This window comes from Acipenser ruthenus, chromosome 2 (assembly GCF_902713425.1).
Source record: "Acipenser ruthenus chromosome 2, fAciRut3.2 maternal haplotype, whole genome shotgun sequence".
Taxonomy (NCBI): domain Eukaryota; kingdom Metazoa; phylum Chordata; class Actinopteri; order Acipenseriformes; family Acipenseridae; genus Acipenser; species Acipenser ruthenus.
This window is the reverse complement of record NC_081190.1, coordinates 29,974,821-29,994,316: the sequence shown is the minus strand read 5'-3', so window position 1 is coordinate 29,994,316 and position 19,496 is coordinate 29,974,821. Positions and strand designations below refer to the sequence as shown.

General features: G+C 36.1%; 2 protein-coding genes across 5 annotated transcripts in view; both read left to right on the top strand.

Annotated features, from left to right (window-relative positions):
* LOC117971244 (A-kinase anchor protein 2-like) overlaps window positions 1–9,138 on the top strand; it is a 172,904-nt gene extending 163,766 nt beyond the window's left edge. For 3 of the 4 annotated variants that reach the window (XM_058993772.1, XM_058993768.1, XM_058993778.1), the window contains 2 exons: window positions 1,483–1,521; window positions 4,183–9,138. In XM_058993772.1, coding sequence (XP_058849755.1) covers window positions 1,483–1,521; window positions 4,183–4,275 — 132 coding nt within the window. In that variant the 3' untranslated portion in view covers window positions 4,276–9,138. The remainder of the gene's footprint in view (window positions 1–1,482; window positions 1,522–4,182) is intronic. The other variant, XM_058993774.1, reaches the window with a different exon arrangement.
* Window positions 9,139–11,462: 2,324 nt separating this feature from the next.
* Window positions 11,463–18,805, top strand: LOC117963332 (thymic stromal cotransporter homolog). Its single transcript, XM_034902963.2, has 4 exons — window positions 11,463–12,729; window positions 13,323–13,406; window positions 15,483–15,639; window positions 15,857–18,805. Exons 1-4 carry the CDS (start codon window positions 11,679–11,681, stop codon window positions 15,909–15,911), a joined length of 1,347 nt encoding a protein of 448 aa, XP_034758854.1. The 5' UTR covers window positions 11,463–11,678; the 3' UTR covers window positions 15,912–18,805.
* Window positions 18,806–19,496: the final 691 nt, after the last annotated feature.

The window sequence follows — 19,496 nt, the reverse complement described above, 5'->3', positions numbered from 1 at the left end:
GCTCATTCAATGGGAATGTCCCTCAGCCCTTGCAATGAACATTCAAAATTGCATAGTGAGCTGAAGTACATTCTCAACACTTTCATTTCTGAGCTACTGAAACCCTGCGCTGCTGAAGTTAAGTTTGCAAGGTCTACAGCTCCTGCGACTCAGACTATTAAGTAGAGTGTTGATCCTGGGCAGAATGTGCGATCACAACTGCTGCAGTGGAATTTTCCATTTACAATGTTTTTGCCCTTAGTTTTGAAATATCCTATGCAGATATCAGTCATCGGTCAGTCAGTTCTAGACTTCTCAGTGCAAGAAAAATTAAGCTTGTCACTTTTTGGTCCTTTGAATAAATTCTAATCAAGTTCTGTAATTATTGCTAGTCTTTCTAGCTAATGGGTGTTGGGAAATTGAATTCATCTTGATGGCTCTATTTAAGCTGTAGCATGACAGGAGTTGAAGGCAAGGGTGCTAACAAAAGTCAAAGTTCATTACCACACAGTAGAGCCTTCATTGAGAGGGCACTATCGCTATTAGAAAATCATTATTTTGTTAAAAACAACATTTTAAAACCCAGATTTACCTTGAACTTTTAATGATTGGTCAGGTACCCGTCTGCTGAGAAAAGATTGAGGAAAATAGTCCAGAAATTCTTAATTACAAAAAAAAAAAAAAAAACAAGAATGACATACATATTAAGAAAGAAAAAAAATACTTTATTAAACAAATAACCTTTTAGTTGTCAGTGGGGCTTATAGTTTATCTGTCAGATACAGTAACTAAGTGGAGCTACATTATTGAACTGTCCGTGTCTCAGTTTGGTGTTAATGAAAGATGCTCAGCTCCAGGCCAGCTGACAGACCATGGACCCTGGACAGTTACAGGACTGGTTGCTTTCATAGTTGCACTGTATTAATTGCCTAGTTTTAAGGCACAGGACTGAAGATACCAATATCAGAAAACACCATCTTGTGGCCACTTATTGGCCCCTTTTCTAAAGGTAAAGAGACTACTCCTCATTTTGGGGAGGGTTGTGGCATATTGATGGCACCTGAGAAAGGGTGTGGCGAGAAAATAAGGGAAAGCACAATATGTGTTTTCTGGAAACTTAGCAAACATAGATAACTACACTGAGCTAAAAATTCAAACTATCCAAAATGTAGTGAGATTCAAGGATAATATTAGCATGCTTACGTACTCAGTAAAAAGCAGCAACCTAGGAATGTCCCTTTAATTCAAGACAGGACAACAATTTGTTGCAGATACAACATTCTCAAATTGAGGGAGGGGAAAGAGAGCTATCAAGTCAATTCACAAAACAAGTCGTCAACAAGTTCCCAAAGTTGAAATGAATTAATAAAACATTTGGGAAGAAGGAAATGACTTAGTAAAATATTCCATTTGCAAAGGAGATACTGCACTTACTAATGTTGTTCTGTAAACACCTTCATGTGTCACATTATTGACTAATGTTACTTCTTTCCTTTCCATCAGTACGCCCTTTTATTGCTCGCTAATGACGTTACTTCTGAGGTAACTGTTCACTGCTTGCTTTAAGGCTCTTATTTTTGCATGCCTGTCTCAGTTTTTTGCATGCTTCTACTCAAATGGCAGCATTGCCTATATTGGTGTCAGTTCATTGTTTACAAGCAAATTGGGAGTTTGTTTAACCTGATTTTTTTCACATAAGTAATAATAATAATAATAAATTATATCTTCTTTGAAGGTACAACACTGTAGCGCACCCATCTTCAGAGAAACAGTTTATATGTGTGTCATTTACCTGTCTAATGGCTTTAGTACAGCAGGATGGTAGACTACAAGTCTTCTATTTGAGCATTGTTTTCAGAGGAGAAACATACGAGTTCAGTTTTCTGTTCAGAAAGTGCCTATCATGGCAGGCTTGTTTTCTAGCCTCCTGTCATGTTTGCTGAAATAGTGTTAACCATAGCCAACTCAATACTGCAGTTTGTTATACAGTACCAACTAACTATATATTATATAAAAAGGCTAGAAGAAACCTGGTCATCAACTGTGTTTGAATTTGAGTTAGATTAGCTCAGTGCTATTTACAGATTAGCTGAAAACTGTTAAATTAAATATCCTGTTCTACAGATTTAGTATAGCAGGATGACACAGCTCCAGTCAACATGTTTAAAAGTTCAATTGAGTAATGATCAGGGAGAGCTGTGAAAATGGGACCGGCATAACAAAGGGAAAGAATGTGTATTTTTAAATGTTAGGGACTGCACCTTTATTCCAGGTAATTGTATTTTTTCCAGTGAAACTATTCCGATACCAGCCCCCATCCCATTTACCGTGGAAGTTACCAGAACATATTTTGGATATGGACTTTGGAACCTAAGGCAGTCATATACCAAATATTTAAGTATTCGTCAAATTCTATAATAGTTTTTTAATTTGTCAAATTCTAGAATAGAATTTAAATCATCTGGACATTTCATATTAAACATCATGAGTCAAATACTTCTTCTCGTTCTTTTTTCCTATTTGGCTGTCTTTTTAATCTTTATAATGTTTTAACATGCTTACCCACTAGGAGTAGACAGTGGATTTGTACTTTGAAGACAAGCAAATAACTGAAAAGTATTTTTTTTCTCTTTCATTTTTGAAAATTCTTTGCTTTCTATCTGATATAGACATTGATATAAATTTCAATATAGATAACTAACGCCATATACAGTAATCTAGATGGTTGTGAGTGAATGTTTCCTAAAATAATCTTTCTTAAACAAAAACACCTCTTAAGTAATCTTTACAAGGCCTTTAACTTGTTTTAGTTTAGTTGAGTTTAATTGGACACTCCAGGGTTCATAATAGTAATAAAGAACTGCCCTTGCTGCTATGAGCATCGAGATAAAACAACAGGGGGAGGCCTTTATTCCTGAATTACAATACTCCTGTTACTGTTTCCTGGCATGCTATGACCCCAAAACAATTACAGTTGTACTGTGCATCAGTATAACAGCAACGTCGTTCACTGGGATTATTACACATCCTAACCACACTATTTCGGTGCATGTTATTTCCCCAGTGCCAGATTAGCACTGCTATTACAAGTTGTGGAAAGGTTACTCCATGGTACTGAGACATACAGACATACAGGTCATGTAGGAAATGCTGAAAGTACATAAATACCATTAATATTGTCTTTCTCTTAGCTGGTACCTGTCTGTAAGAAGCCATCCTTTAGTGTTGTAAAGAGTTTGAGTTTGTTTCAGTTTTTGATGTGTCTGTGTCAGGTTCAGAAAGTGCCCATCGGGGGAGGCCTATTTTCTAGCCTTCAGTGCTGGATTGGTCTAATCCACAGATTGCAGGAAGGTCACAAAGAAAGCTAAAATGTTGGTTTAAATGTTGTAAGTAACTGTAGTGATCTGTCTTCAAATGGACAGAGGTGTAACAACCATTAGCTTTCTTATAAACTAGACTTTGAGTTAACTTTATCAGAATACTATTTACAGATTAACTGAAACTATTACCTGTACAGTTATGTGTTTAATCATCTACCCTAATGTATTTTTAATACTCAGTTGTTGTTTTTTCAACAACTGAGTATCAATACATATTTCAATGTCTTAGTTTACATGAATAGTTTATTATTATAGCTGGGTGTTTTAATAATTATTTTACACGCCTCATGTTTGGCAAGAGTGAATTGTGTTCACATTGTGCTTTCAAATCGACATATTCATATTCAGTGTCTGTGGTTATTCTTATTTCAAACCACCTAGCTAATAAGCATTGGCATCATAAAACAACCAAAACCTTTCACAGTTTACATTTGGGAGTCATCACCCATTGCCCAGCATTTTTGCAGGTAAAAAACAGCACTGCCTGTCTTCGTACATAAATACAAAACTGCAGAAAGCAAAAGACCTGTAAAGGTAATAGAAAAACACTGATACAATATGATTCATTTCAAATATAATGGTTCTATTCATAACTATGTATAAAACAACGCTGAATTATACAAATTCAGCTTGTTTTTATAATAAGCACTGGGACCATAACGACATATAGTATGAACTATATTAATAAAGATATTTCATATGGATGGTTCAGTTCAGTAGAAGATAGTAAATGGCCTCCCACTGAGAAGGGTATCATTCTGTTTGTGGACACCCGTGTGTTCAGACAATCAGTGGAGTAACTTCACCTTCTTGGTTTCCACAGGTATTGGATGCGACGAGGGTGACGCGCAGGAAGAGCTCAATGGCACTGCGATGGGAGGCTGGGATCTATGCCAACCAGGATGAGGACGAATAATCCTTCCGTCCCACAGACACACACATGCACCCCTGCGCACCACTTGACAATCACAGAGCTGTAGAACCAGGACTGGACAAACTTCACCTAAATATTTATTTTAGCTGGGCTTTCCATTAGAAGAGAACGACCGACTGACCGACGAACTGGGACTGACCGACGAACTGGGATTGCCGACGCACACGACAAAAAAAGGCTTTCTTGCTTCTCAATAAAAATCACAAGAACCATGCAAAGGAAGGAAAACTTGCAACTGCTAGCGAGGACACGATTTTGTTTTTCAGGTTTTACTTTTTTTCAATTGTATTTCTTCTTGGTTTCTTTTTTTTAGTACTCAGAAATGCTGAGAAAGTGCAAAGAGAGACTGCAAACAGCGGAGAGAGATGAGCTGTGTCTGTTTGGATGGGTTCATTTTGTGATTCCTGAAACCTAACCGGCTCTCATTCGTCCCTATACCAGGATCTGAAGCTTTGTCTAGGGCACAACAGTAACCACAGCAACCATTTTAGACAGTATTATGTTATATTAAGGAGGCATTATATTTTGCTGGGAATGTAATAGTATAAGATAAAAAAAAGACAGCCTGAGTGATACAAACGCCTGCGATCAACCTTTTTAAGCTGTTCACAAGGCTGCTTCTTTAAACGGTCTAAAACACAGATTTGTAAAGGCCATTCGGAAAGCTAATCTGGGCTTCTTTGATTACAACCCTTTGGGTTGGTCTGGATACACTCACACATACATATAGTATGCTATATATAAAATGCATACTCATACCACTTCATTGATGTCAGCACAGAAAACAAGATCTGCCATGAAAAATGTCATAAGTCATGCATCACAGGTTGACCACACTAACTGGGTCAGCTAGGCTATAAACTATATGACACAGGCAGTCTCCATCAGCTTGTTGTTGAGCAGGTTCTAATAAACTGGTCAGTTTCAGTGTGTGTGTATGTACAGATGTAAAATTCACCAGCTGTCAGTGGTGCTAGATGAACCAGGGCAACACAGATAAGACAAAGGCAGGATCTTTCACTAAAAGCAAAGTGGACTTCTGCTTTGAATTGACGTTACAATTTCAACTCAACTGCTAGTTCCTTAAAGAAAATTGAAAGCTACCACAGTAATAATATTAAGTCCATTATAGTGCATTGTAATCCATAATCGTATGCAGTAATTTTCAATAGTACTACAAATTACACTGCCTTAAAAGTTTACCGTATCCAAAATAAAGCATTTTATTGTATTATAATATTTAAAGGTGTAGTATGGACAACGATATTAAAACCCATGCTACTAAAACCACACCATTTTTGACAATCATGTTAGTCTGTTGTTATGGAGGCACCCATGCCCTCATAATAAACACATTAACATTCTTGATAAAGTACTTTCAGAGAATGTTCTGTTTTTGTAGGTTGTCATATTTGTACTTGTACAAAAACATTTATCTTTTTTTTAATCATTTTCCTGCAATTAAGCTGGGTTTTTACTCATAATTTATGAACTGCTGCTGTCATTCTAACTCTGCGGCAAATGCAGAGTCTATAAATATTATATTGAAAAACAACTTATATGCATAATCCTACATATATACACCGGTATTCATTATATTATATAAGTATACGTTCTGTTTCAAATATCAGTATTTATTTGCTTGAACATATGTTATATCCAGCTTGAAGAAAAATAATGATGGTCATTGGATGCAATTAGCAAAGAAACTTGATCTATGACATGAATGGAGGCCATTGACCTGGAGACCTGATTGCTTTTCCTCAGTAGAAGTGAGACGGTCTCTGGGTTTAGAATTGCCAACCACATAAATCTGGGTTTTCTCAACATGTAAAAGTAGGTCCTGTTATATATGTTGCATTGTGTTCATTATTGGTGTATATTAAATGGCAGGAAAATGTAATGAAACCCTTGCCCTCATTAAAACATATCCAATAAGGACCCCCTCCCTTCAGAAACCAGCTTTCACAGTTCTACAATATAATACCTTTTCACTTTTGATTACATTTTGTAGGGGCTGTTATTGGTTGCAATGACAATTTGATGGTGGAAATGGGTTAGGCCAAAACAGGAGTGTGGATTTTTAATTCCAGTTGACCCTTGGGTATGAGATACTTGGATAGACCCCAAATCCCAAAGGAAAGAACCTGCATTTCCATACTCAGTTTCACACTGAACATATATATAATTTAGATAGCCTTTAGGTGTACCCACATCTTTACGGCTTGGAGCATCCCACAAAGTCACCAATCAAATGACCAATGAAGTGGATCAGGAAACTGGATGAACGCCCTCTCAGGACGTCAAAATGGACACTTGGCAAACCTGAAAAAGACACCTTGGACACGATTATCATAAATCTTTCAATATGGTGTCACTTTTCAAGGGATTCCCTACCATATTGCAAGGCTTTTGCACCCAACCTTGAGACTTGTGTCGGACGTTGACGCACTTTGCTTATCCCTTGTACAAAGAATATGATATATATACACACACATATATCTTTCTCTTTTGACTTTTTGTTGCCAGTATTGAGAACGATCCCGGAATCTTGTATGAAAGTCACTGACTAAACTCTCCTGGATATGGATGCATTACAGTATATTCACAATGGCAGAAAGGACTGGTTTGGCTTGTTGCATGACATACTGAATAGGGACTTGTGCAGCAGGTTTCTCTTTTGACATTTCAAGGAGAATTGTGGTATTTATTATTTGTGCTTTTTTTATATGTTACTCGTAAGAATGATAGGGGCTAACATCTTTTTTTTCTACCCCATAAGCAATACAAATAGTGCATTTACTTCATGGTTACTGTAATTTCTGGATTAGGAATTTCAGAGAGAACATTCCTTCTCCTATAACCCCCAAAATTGTTTTTACTGAAAGTATAGCAGCTGTGGGTCACCTATAACACAAATGCAGGTCTTAATTTATTGACTCAAATGCAGTTGGGTCCGAATTATTATTATTATTTTCATGAAAGCCAGTAAGATTATTTTATTGTTCTATGTCAGTGATATACAGAGTTGCATTTTGTTAGTATTGATTTTCTCTAAACATTTTCTTATTATTCACTGTTTGAAAATACTAATTTAATATTAACATCACACATGCATCTTGACACTTCTTAAAGGAGAAACAATCATAGCCAGCCATGGTTAAATGACAGAATTATAAAACATACAGTTAACTTTTAAATGATGTTGATATAAGTACAGGCTGAAGAGCTATTTTGTATACTGGTGTGGGACTGAAATGAGAATTGAGTGACACATTGCCTTGTTGCAGGAGGCTGGTTTTAGTGTGTGCACAGGGACTGCATTATTATGGTTCTTAGTGGGCAAAATACATGAATGATTGTATGAGTTGAAATAAAATACACATTTAGATCTGCTGGCGTGGAAGTGAAACTTAGAGTGAGCCAGTGCGAATGTCTGGGAAGGTTGATAAGTTTTTGAAAGGTTGTGCATATTTAAAGTGGTTTCAAAGTCAGGGGAATTCTGTTTGTGAGGATCCCTAGATTTGCTTATGAAACATGCAAGCTTGCAGCTGTGGGATTGTTTCTGAGGTTTGTTACTGGTTGTGAAAGCAGGGCTTGATGAGATAGTAAGAACGTGTATAGTATTTATTATATATAACTCCGGAACTTTATGAAAAACAAAATGTGGAAGTACTGATAATGCTATATGCAGTATTTTTTGAAAGGGAGACTCCAGGTTCTCTGGTGATAAGTGACAATAGTTTCAGTGTTGTTCATTTCCAGGTTATGTTTTATTTGTTATATTGAGTGGCACAAGGCCTGACATGACTGCAGTTCACACTACACAATGTAAGGCCGTTTGTAATGTGGTTTAATATAGTTTATTAGTATGTCTCTCTTACAAGGTTTTTAATCAAGAAGCTATTTGAATGGGAACAGTGACTCCTAGGGTAATGAATGATGATGAAGGGATAGACTCATTTAGAACACTTAGGGGCTCTGCAGAGTAGCATTCGGTCACAGCTGGGAAATGCCTGATTTTGCAATGCAATCTTGACAGATAGTGGTACTCCCAATCGGCTAACACCACATGATAATGCTTTCTTTACAAGGTCAAGCCACTGTATGACTGGTAGTTTAGCATTGTATTGTTTAACCAGCAAATTAGTTCTGTTATTGGTGCTTTGGAATACACACTGAGACACACACACCGATGTATCACAAACAAAACACATACACACCACATGACTCAATATTAAAAATAGCCTGTTGCTTCTAATCCAGAAACTACATGAAACTATGTTGTAGATGCCAGGAGTGAAAGGCTGGTAGTGTGCCAGTGCTGTTAATGCCATGCTATACAGATACTTACCATTTCAGTACCTCAGGCATGCTGTAGTTTCATATATATATATATATATATATATATATATATATATATATATATATATATATATATATATATATATATATATATATATATATAAGAGCTACAGAGGAACATCTACCATGGAATAAGATAATCTTTCTGTGTTATGTGACTGCGTTTTGTGTATGTAATGTAAACACAGAAAAAACTTTGTGAAATAATAATTAAAATTCTGTTTTTTTTAATGAAAGATGGCACAAGTTTTCTGGTGAGGGAGGGGTGGGGCAAGGGCTTTAAGCACTATAGCCTGTTTAGACTGGGAAAAACTGGGAGCTAACCAATGAAGAGTAAAGGTTAGCTGTGGCAAATCATTCAGGCTTTAAAATGCATCATGTTAATATGTTAACCACTTATTGTATGATCATATTCTGCTTCTGTTTTATAGATATTGTAAGGCTCACAATTACACAAGTATATAATTATTTTCTCATTAACGAATTGAATTGTGTGTGTATTTTTTTTCCACCACTACCCACCTACACATTTGTTTTGTTACCTTTTTGTGGATATTACACTGCAGAAGAAGAAAAAAACAAAACAAAACAAAATACTGTTGCACTTGTGGTTTGGTTCTCAAGCAAAGCATATTGTGTGGGGAACTGTTTCTCCAAAAGGGGTTGCCCGCACAGTAGTTGTCTTCTGTGGAGACATTTTATCCCCAAAAGGACCAGAATATACACACTTCCCCAATCAGATTTTTCAGACTGATATTTTGGTTTTATGAAAAAAGGTATTGCTAGAAAAACACAATTGTTCATATGAGCACTTACACCTGCCTCAACACTGTCAATGGGGTGTAGAGCATCTGGGCAGCCAGGACAGCGCAGATTCAATGCAACAAATCCACATGTTTTTAAAATATAGTACATTAGCATTCCTCAATGATTTCTCCCTCTAATTTGCTGAGGCACATTTTTGTTGAACGTCTTATTTGAATTTGAGGCCATTGTTTCAAAGTGGCAGCATCCCACAATCATGTTATATTTTACAGTAAAATATACATTAAATCCTTGGGGTGGTTTACTATTCTATAACCTGTGCACTTAGCTCTACGGTCAACACAAACCTAGACGTACTTCTCCTTTCTAAAAATAATATTTACCTCTGTTCCATTCTCCTTTTGTATGTAGTATTTAGGCCTTATCTTTTCAGCAAAGAAGGCATGGGTTGGAGAAGGCCTGGAGAATAGATTTTACATCTATACTCTTAAGCATACACTGACAGCAATTGTGGTGAAGATACGGCTCCTATAGCCATGAATAGCCTACTGGGTTTAATTATTGGGCAGTGGGGAATCAAGACCTGTTTTAAGCCGTATTCTAAATCAAGAAGCCAGGTTAAACCTCTTGGAACAATCTTCATGGACGAATGATAATCATTATCAGCCAGTAAAGGCCCACAAGTGAAAACAAAAAGCCTCAATACTTTGATTAAATTGTAATGCATATTTCATGATAACTGTAGTCTGTAGACTAAATGCATTTTCAACTCAAAGCAAGGCTCCTTATAAAGACCAACTTACCATTCTGACCAATCTGTAAGTTGCTTTTAATACTTGGACCAGCTGTTTGGTGGTCATAATAGAGGGACTACTCTGTATCTTTATTTTTATATATATATATATATATATATATATATATATATATATATATATATATATATATATATATATATATATATATATATAATGTTTATTTTACTATAATTGGACTACAATACCCAGTTGTCAATAATTTGCTGTAACATGGAGAGTAAGAATGCCCCTGATATTGATATTGATAGTAGAATTATTTTCATATTGACCCCAGAGCAGCAGTCTCCATTCGCACCTTTCAACGAAGCAAACGTAGAACAGTAATTTGTATAGCTCATAATATACAGGAAGACTAGGAATAGTGCCTATACTGCTATAAAACAACACGTATATACTAGTTATCCTGTGTGTCTCTTATTGTTGTAAATACCAGCAAATAGCTTAATTTGGCTAGACAATAAACAGTTGGCTTTAGAACTTTACAGTGAAGGGATTTTAATGATCCTATTTTTGCTGAAATTTCCCTTGAGATATGTCATGTCATACATGTTTCATCGTTAAACAAAAATATTAGCAGTGGCATTTCTCCATTCACCATCTTCCTAGTTCTTTATTGGGGCAACATCGCCCTCTAGTGTTCAATTTGTAACAGAAACACAGAAATACAGTATGTAGGCACTCTCTAGTAGTTGATTATGACTGGCCAGTAATATTGATCTACTTGCACTCTTACTTATTCACGTGTGGTTTGGCTTTTAAAAAGTAAACATGACATATTAGATATTCACATTATTTAGGGCTGTTTCGGCAAGTTTCATAGAGCTTTTGCTACCGTGCAAAATTTGCTTCTCTAAAAGGAATACACATTTCCCAAAACTAAAGCCTCCAGAGCTATTTGTATAGTTTTGATAGATGTGTTCATTACTGTTGAAGAACACGAGGCAAACTTTGCAGTAAAACAAACATTTAGAAAATGTAGCTCAACCCACCAGAAAGGGGAAATTTAACACACAATATTTCCTTGTGTACTACCGTAGCATTTCAACGTCGTACTGCAGCATCAGTAAAGCTTACTGGAGTCGAGAAACACTGCAATGATACAAACCATTAATCGATTTAAAACTGTAATGTGTTTACATTTTTTTTTTTTTTTTCAAAAACGGCCACGTGGATATGTGGATACTGCGATAAAAAAAAAAATGGGGAAATGATGTCAGTGCCAGTAAGTAAGTGTTGATTTCATGATGTATAATGCAGGTGCTCCTCTGGTAAGACTGGCATAACCGGTTTCTTAACGATTCATTTTTAAAGGATATTCAGCCCAGTGGTTTACATTTTTTTTTTACAAGTTCCTCATTATTTGGTTTTTAAGATATTATCTGACTTTGAAAAGGGTCGGCAAAAAAAGACGATTCAACATAAGAACTATTCAGTGAAAGGATGAGTTGTATTGAATTTATTGAGCCGGTAGTGGTTGCTGCACAAGTTGCCAGTGCGTTCTACGATACCGGGCTGTTGATGGTAGTGAAAGAACGTTACAATGTGACTTCCAGCAACTCCTCGCTTACCAACTCCACGGACCATGGAGACAACGCGCAGCAGACGGCAGTGTCGGATTTCCTCATGATCTACGGTATGATCTCAGGGTTTGTCCCATTCCTGCCGGCTTTCTTCCTGGCGAGGCTCGGGGACAAAAGGAACAGAAAGATCCCGATATGTGTGCCTCTTGTGGGCTACATGCTCTCCAGATTGATGCTGCTCCTTGTTATTCTTCTGCAGTGGCCTGTCAAAGTGATGTTTGGGGCAGCTGTTGTGTATGGTTTGTTTGGGGGATTTTCTTCTTACTGGGCTGGGGTCATGGCTTTGGCATCAGCACGCTCGGATGAAACTCGGAGGTCCATCCGACTGATAAGCATTGAGTTGGTCTATGGAATAGCTGGCTTTATTGGTAGCATCGCATCTGGTCACATCTTCAATATGTTTTATGTTTCACAACATCAAGGTGTTATGCTGGTGGGGATCAGTGTTTTTTTGTACATATTTTGCTTGTCCTACAGCATTTTCGTTTTGAAGGTACCCAAGACTGGGAGAGCACCAGCAATACTCCCCCATGGTCAAACGGTAGACAACTGTGGTACAGGTGGATCCGACAATGAACCCACAGTAGCAGATGGGTCATTGACTTCTGGCACGTTTGACTTGATCAGCGTTGTGCTTTTGTTCGCTGGTGCTATATTGTATGATGTGTCAGTGTCAGGAGCCATGGACATCTTACCATCCTTTGTCATAAAGGAACCCCTGAGCTGGGGAGCTGAACAGATTGGCTATGGGAATGCAGCCGGCTTTGTGATTTTCATCACCAGTTTCCTGGGAGTGTATGTATTCTCCAAGTGTTTAAGGGACACCACCATGATCATCATTGGGATGGTGTCATTCGGGACTGGGATACTGGTGATGGCGTTTGTGCGAAAGACCTACATGTTCTACATTGGTAAGAAACAGTTCATTTTTTGTTTGATTATTTGCAAAGTTTCTAGCAGTTTGGTTTGAATTTAAGCACATTAAGCTACATTCAGTATTTTGTCACATTAAGAAATAAAGAAGTGAAACTTCATCTTGATTTCTCTTTCTCTCTATATATAAAATATGCAGCAGAAGTGGCTGCATTTTATCAGCGAGACAGTTGTACTAATAATAGAACCTGTATCATTTTAGTCTACTTTTATTCTAAAACCTTAACCAATGTTAAGGTGCATTTGAACAGAAGGATACCATATTGGGGGAAAAGTAATCTACTCAGTAGTGTAATTGTGCCAGCGAAACACTACTATATAAATCAGCTGATCTAAATGCCTGACCCAAAACATTTAACAAAACATATTAATTTAGAACATTAAATTGTCTGTTTAAAAATATATATCATAAACTGTCTAGTGTTGTTTTCTCTCAGTCGGCAGCTCTCCCAATAGGTATGAGCAGCTGAATGGCATAGTTGTCGTCTTAAGATACTGAAAACTACAGAAATCCCAAAGCTTTAAATTCAGTTTTCTAATGTTGACCTCCCTCCTGTTTTCCTCCACCCAGCTCGAGCTTTGAATCTGTTTGCCTTGATTCCAATGCCTACCATCCGATCACTGCTGTCCAAACAAGTCAAAGGCTCATCATATGGTAAGAAAATAAAAATAATAATTTTCCACTTTCACTCTTGATATTACGGGAAACCCAAGCTACTGGGGTTGGGTTTAGTGTTTTTAACCAGTTTAGAAAAGATTAAAAAGATTTACTCAAATAACAAATACAATTAGAATTTGCACCCAATTGTATTCCGTACCAGCTATCACCAGTTAGTTTACCTTTAGTTTATTATAAAAAAGAAATAGTTTTGCTGTTTACCCTAAACAAACCCAGGCAGGGTTAAAGTACTTTTTATTAGAATATACTGGGCACCATGTCTTACCGGAGGTGTCTCACCAAACTGGTAACTTGCTTTCTGATCTGTGCAGGCCACCCCACAGTATTTATAACCTCCCTTCCTAACATCACTGACAGGATTCCAACCCAATCACAGCCCGCCATCCCCATACCTGTCCCCAAGTGCTCAGAGTAGTGACAATAACAGAAATCAATAACAGAAAACAGACAGGACTAATTTAGCAATGGAACCCTCTCAATTGACAGTGCACTCCCAGGCTGGTTGATGTATTCCTACACCAACTGAACATGAAAATCTAGTGCCCCATTGAGAACTATCTACAACCATAACCCACCTGTAAACACAATATGTCATTTTCTGAGAATTGCCTTGTTTAAAGCAAAACCTCCATATTGATGCCTAAATCAACTATTTCCTTATTTATTATTATGGATTACAGGACAAGTGGTTGTTGCTGACACATTATTACTGGCCCTGTTTTACCTCTGGACCTCTGATTCATTTTAGAAGGGAGAGAGACACGTATTAAATGTATAATTATAGTGAATTATGTTTCAAGTAGATTCTTGTTTCCTTTCATTTCAATGACTGAGACTAGATAGAACCTTTGAATGTTTGATATGAAGTCCCACATCTTCCTTCGCTTAAACAAATAATAATGCTGAAATGTCTGATTTCTCATGATGCAGTGCTCTATGATCAAAGTCTACACAGAAAGGTAAACATGTTTTCCTGCTTTGATATTCAATATTATAAAAATTAAACTGTATTTACTAAAAGCTTGCAGTACAATTTAGTAGGAATAATAATCTTATCTAAACAGGAGTCTTTTTAATGACTTTATACACTCGCCAGATCCTATGGTAATCACTTGAATAACCTCAAATGAACTATAGGATCTCTCTGCAGTTAAACATATCACAACCTTTACAACCAACCAATCACATCACTCCATTGCCATATATCACGCTACACTACAGCCTTTGAGTTCTATAGTGTAGGAATGGAACTAGTTTAAACTGTTAAAAAAAATCCTGTCACTACGTTAATAAAAAGCATAAAAGAAATAAAAAATAATAAAAAGCAAATCGTTTTTAAGGTATAATATAAGAGCAGGCCTTGTTGTTTGTTAGAATTCAGAATGTTTAACTCAAAACAAATATATAGAGCTATGCATCACATGGGTTTCTACAGGAAGCTGGTCATCAGAGATGAGTGTGCTGCTTTCACAGGGTGTGTTTGTGCAAGCAGAGTTTCAGTTCCTCATTCAGCTGTAGCTCAGGGTTGCTTTGTATGATTATTGAGAACTGACATCATTTTCTCTTTGTTGAAAGAACCACCAAACCTCCCCTTTTTTTTCCAGAGTCCATCTTTCAATACATAATAAAGTTAGTGATAATCTAAAAAGCTGACTGAAATGAAGGGTTATTTTCAAAGGTTTTGCTCCAGTCTTTAGCTCCTATTTTTTGAAAGATGTAAAACACCAGTTTATTTTACAAAACTGGAACCAAACAACTGTTATACTGTACATTTCAAGTCCCCTGTGTTTTATTTTTGTGTTTTAATGTGTAATGTGTTTTATTTTTCATTTTGTAACATTATCATGATTTTTTCTCCTTTCAAAAAATTGAATTTAATTAAAGAATGAAGGAAACAGTGTCAAGATATGTTTATACTTTAATTGCTTGTCCTTTATTGCTAAAAGGAATTGTGTTTAATTTGATTGTCTTGAAAATTGATAAAATAATAGGCTGCTGATATAAAGAGGTTACAACATCTTTCATTTAACCTGTGTTTTTCTTTTCCAAAAGGCAAAATTTTCATTTTGCTCCAGATGTCATTCACCATCGCCAGTGTGGCCACCTCACCCATTTTCACCAAGATTTACCAAGCCACCCTTGTCTGGTTCGCTGGATTCTGCTTCATTTTGTCCTGCATTCTCAGCGTTTTGGCCATCATCCCTATTGTGTAAGTTTGTGTTAAATGAGCACTAATCTTGGACTATATTACCTTTAGGAAACAGTAGATCTAGATTAATACTGTAGTAATCAGGTTTTGTGATACCAAGTGAAAAAATATGAGGCTTTAGTGACTCAAAGTCTATAAATAAATAATGATATATTATTTATAATAATAATTATATTATTTCTGCCCTGACTATTGTTCATGTCATCCTTTTTTTCAGCATTGTGGGATACAGGACAGGGAGACATGGCTACACACGTCTTCCAAGTAACTGACCAGGCAGTTTCCCTTCCTGTAATGAGTTGCATCACAATGAAGGACATACATTTCTGGTGCATCACATGCTGCAGTGCTTGGCATTTACCCCCTAACTAACCCTAACACTACTGTTTGTAGTTTGCAGCCAACAGCTGTATACAAATGTGTATAAAATGTGTAGAATTTGTCATTCATGAATATATATATATATATATATATTGCACCCTAAGAGCTATACTTCAAGTTCAGTTGCAATTAAAGAGTAAGTAGCGAGGTTCAGAAAAATCAAGCGTTCCACGTCCCCACGTGTTGCTACAACTGTACTGTACCTGGCATTTCTCTTTTCATTGTTCACGTTTATTATCTGTTTCTTGTAGGTGTTTCATTCTTAAACATTTGATTTTACAGTGATACAGTACACCTTACCATACAAAAAGCTTCTTTTAAACTAAAATAAATAAATACAGCTAGATTGAAAAATTCTGCCTCTCAAATAATACTACTCCGTTTCATAGCGAAATTGGATGAGAAATCTCTTTCAATTTTTGAAAGAAATCGCTTTCTCGTTTTGCAACACCTAGATGCAAATGAACATAATTTAGATATTTTATTTAACATCATGTAGGGGAGACCGGGGATGGTTTTTACTCTATTGTCTTCAGATTTGTAATAAAATTATATAAGGTTCTGTTCCTAACAAAGTAGAAGAGTAACATTTCATGTATATAGGGATATTTTAACAATTGCATAACTACTCAAAATATGATATTTAAGCTGTTCAAAAAGCAGGGTGCACCCGAGACAACCTGCCCCATGCAGGGGTTGGTTATCACAGAATATGGGGTTGCTTTTACGATAATGTGATAAAATGATTAACTTATTTATGAAATACAGGCGAAAACAGTACTGCGTATCACCTTTCAGTTCAGTGTCAGTGTCACCTTCCACTGTCACTATCAAATTACCTGTTACTATTATTTCAACTCTGTTTGTTTTGCACCCTCTAGCATCACTACATTTGATGCTCACCACTCTGAACTGAAAGGTAATACGCAGTAATGTTTTCACCTATATTTCATTAATAATTCCATAATTTCTGTATTTCCCTCACTTTATATTTCTTAAAATGACCTATTAAAGCTTAATGGTAACATTTTCTATTTATGTGTGTGTGAGTTAAGTGTACCGTAACCAGTGAGTTTAGCAAAAAAACACAGAATTTAACAATGCTAACAACAAATTATTAGCAGTAATTAAAAAACTACAAGACAAAAGACAAAACACACCATCCCCCAATAACACCAGCCTAGCTGGAGAAGCTAAAAAAAAGTTCCAACAAGGCACAAAGCGAGTACTGTATTCTCACACAGACCCTGCTGCTGTCACCTGCAGCTAAAGTTTTGTCAGATTTATTTATGTAATTGAATAAGTTTAAATATGTATGGCCATTAATGAAATAGTAAATTAGTAAGTAATATATTAATATAATTTATATACCAAAAATGTTTACTTATTACACATTTTAATCAATATGTATTATATTTATGAATAAACAGATGTTCATTTATTCAAATAAAACACTTTTAAACAAATGTTGTTTACTTTTCACTGAACTCTTGTGCTACCCCGCTTCGTGTCATGCCTTATAACGCCTTAAGTGTGCAGTTATATCATGTCAACCTACCCCCTGTCATGCCTCAATGCTTCATTGATATATTTGGTGACATAGCCTTCATGTCAGCATAAAATGATAGGCCCATATATATGTTTGTACAGCTATGGCCAAACGCTTTGCACCACCCTGTATAATTATCTAATTTTGCTTCATAAAGTTGAATTTAACCTGCTGAATAGTGTTACATTAACTTATTGAATTACATACCGCTTTGTAGTTTTCCATATACTTAATGAAAAAAAAAAAACAACAAAAAAAACATTTTTAAAATTAAACATGAAATAACTGTACTACTATTATGGCTTCCGGTAGACTTTTGCGATATCATTTTGTAGTTTATTTGAGTTCATGATGTTAAATAAAAGACCTAAATTATGTTCATATAGTTTTTTGTTTTTTTTTAAATGGTGTCTCAATTCTAAAATTCTAGGTGATGCAAAATGTTTGGCCATAGCTGTTTATGTGTGTGGGCTATTGTTGGGCCGGCTGTCACATGTGACAACTGACCTCAAGCATTATGAGACACCTGCCCCAATCAGACACTACACAATCATTTATTTATTGCAGTCCCATGTCTTGTCCGACTGGTTTTGCTCTTACACCATAGATAGCTCATATCTGGCTCTATTCAACATGATAATCACTTCAAAACAAAACTCAATACCATTAAACACTATAACATGAATAACAAGATCTCAAAATTGTACTTGCAGTATGTTGTACGTTATAAACCTAATTGAACGTTGCACACTGCCAATCAACATGCAGAAATGAAGGTCATTATCAGCCAGTAAATGCCCACAAGTGAAAACAAAAAGCCTCATCACTTTGATTAAATTGTAATGCATATTTCATGACAACTGTAGTCTGCAGACTAGATGCATTTTCAACTCAAAGCAAGGCTCCTTATAAAGCCCAACTTACCATTCTGACCACTGCAAATCCGTTTACATATTTGTACCAGCTGTTTGGTGGTCATAATAGAGGGATTACTCTATCATTTTTATAGTAATATATTACAGTGTTTTTTTTAATTGGACTGTACAATACGTGTACCCAGAGCTGTCAATAATCTGAGGTAACCAGTGGTTAAAGAAAAGGGCTTGTGACCCTCAGAAAGTCACTTAACCTCCTTGTGCTCCGTCTTTCGGATGAGACGTAATTGTAAGTGACTCTGCAGCTGATGCATAGTTCACACACCCTAGTCTCTGTAAGTCGCCTTGGATAAAGGAGTCTGCTAAATAAACAAATAATAATAATAATAATTACATATTAAGCAAACCTAGATTTCATACATTCATTAAAATGTACAATCTTAATTTTAAAAAACAATCATTTCTATCTGATACAAGCTATCTTGCGTTAATTAAATATCACTTGTGTTCTACAAAGCTTGAATGGATTTATTTTTATACCAAGATAAATTACATAACTCCTTCAAATATACATTTTTGTTTTTGTTTTACTGCCAAGCAGTTGAGCCACATGGTGAATTTGTTATTTTAATACCACATTTGTCCTGCCTTAGCTAAGGCAGCAAACAAATGTATATTTAATCTGCTACCTGATTTTCATATATGCTGAAGAAATTGTGTTTTGTTGATAAACACAGTACGTGTCCATTTTATTCTGTGCACACTTGTCAATCACATAACAAATTCTATACATTTTTTAACCATTATTAAATTGCCTTTGTGCAGTTACCCAAATTTGTCACTTTAGGAGTTTAGGATTACCACTTTAGTATTTCTGGATCCTTTTTTCCAAATGGAAATGGATTCTACTGGTAACTTCCATTGGGGTGGGGGCAAACTTGTTACAAGTCTGCTACAAGAGACACCCTCTACAGCTGATGCATAGTTCACACACCCTAGTCTCTGTGACTCTACAGCTGATGCATAGTTCACACACCCTAGTCTCTGTAAGT

Bases quoted from the DNA above. Each gene is read 5' to 3' on its own strand.
- LOC117963332 (XM_034902963.2), top strand. From the start codon at position 11,679: ATGAGTTGTATTGAATTTATTGAGCCGGTAGTGGTTGCTGCACAAGTT. The intron at 13,407-15,482 runs GTAAGAAAATAA...CTTTTCCAAAAG, and splicing joins AGTCAAAGGCTCATCATATG to GCAAAATTTTCATTTTGCTC. The intron at 15,640-15,856 runs GTAAGTTTGTGT...CCTTTTTTTCAG, and splicing joins TTGGCCATCATCCCTATTGT to CATTGTGGGATACAGGACAG.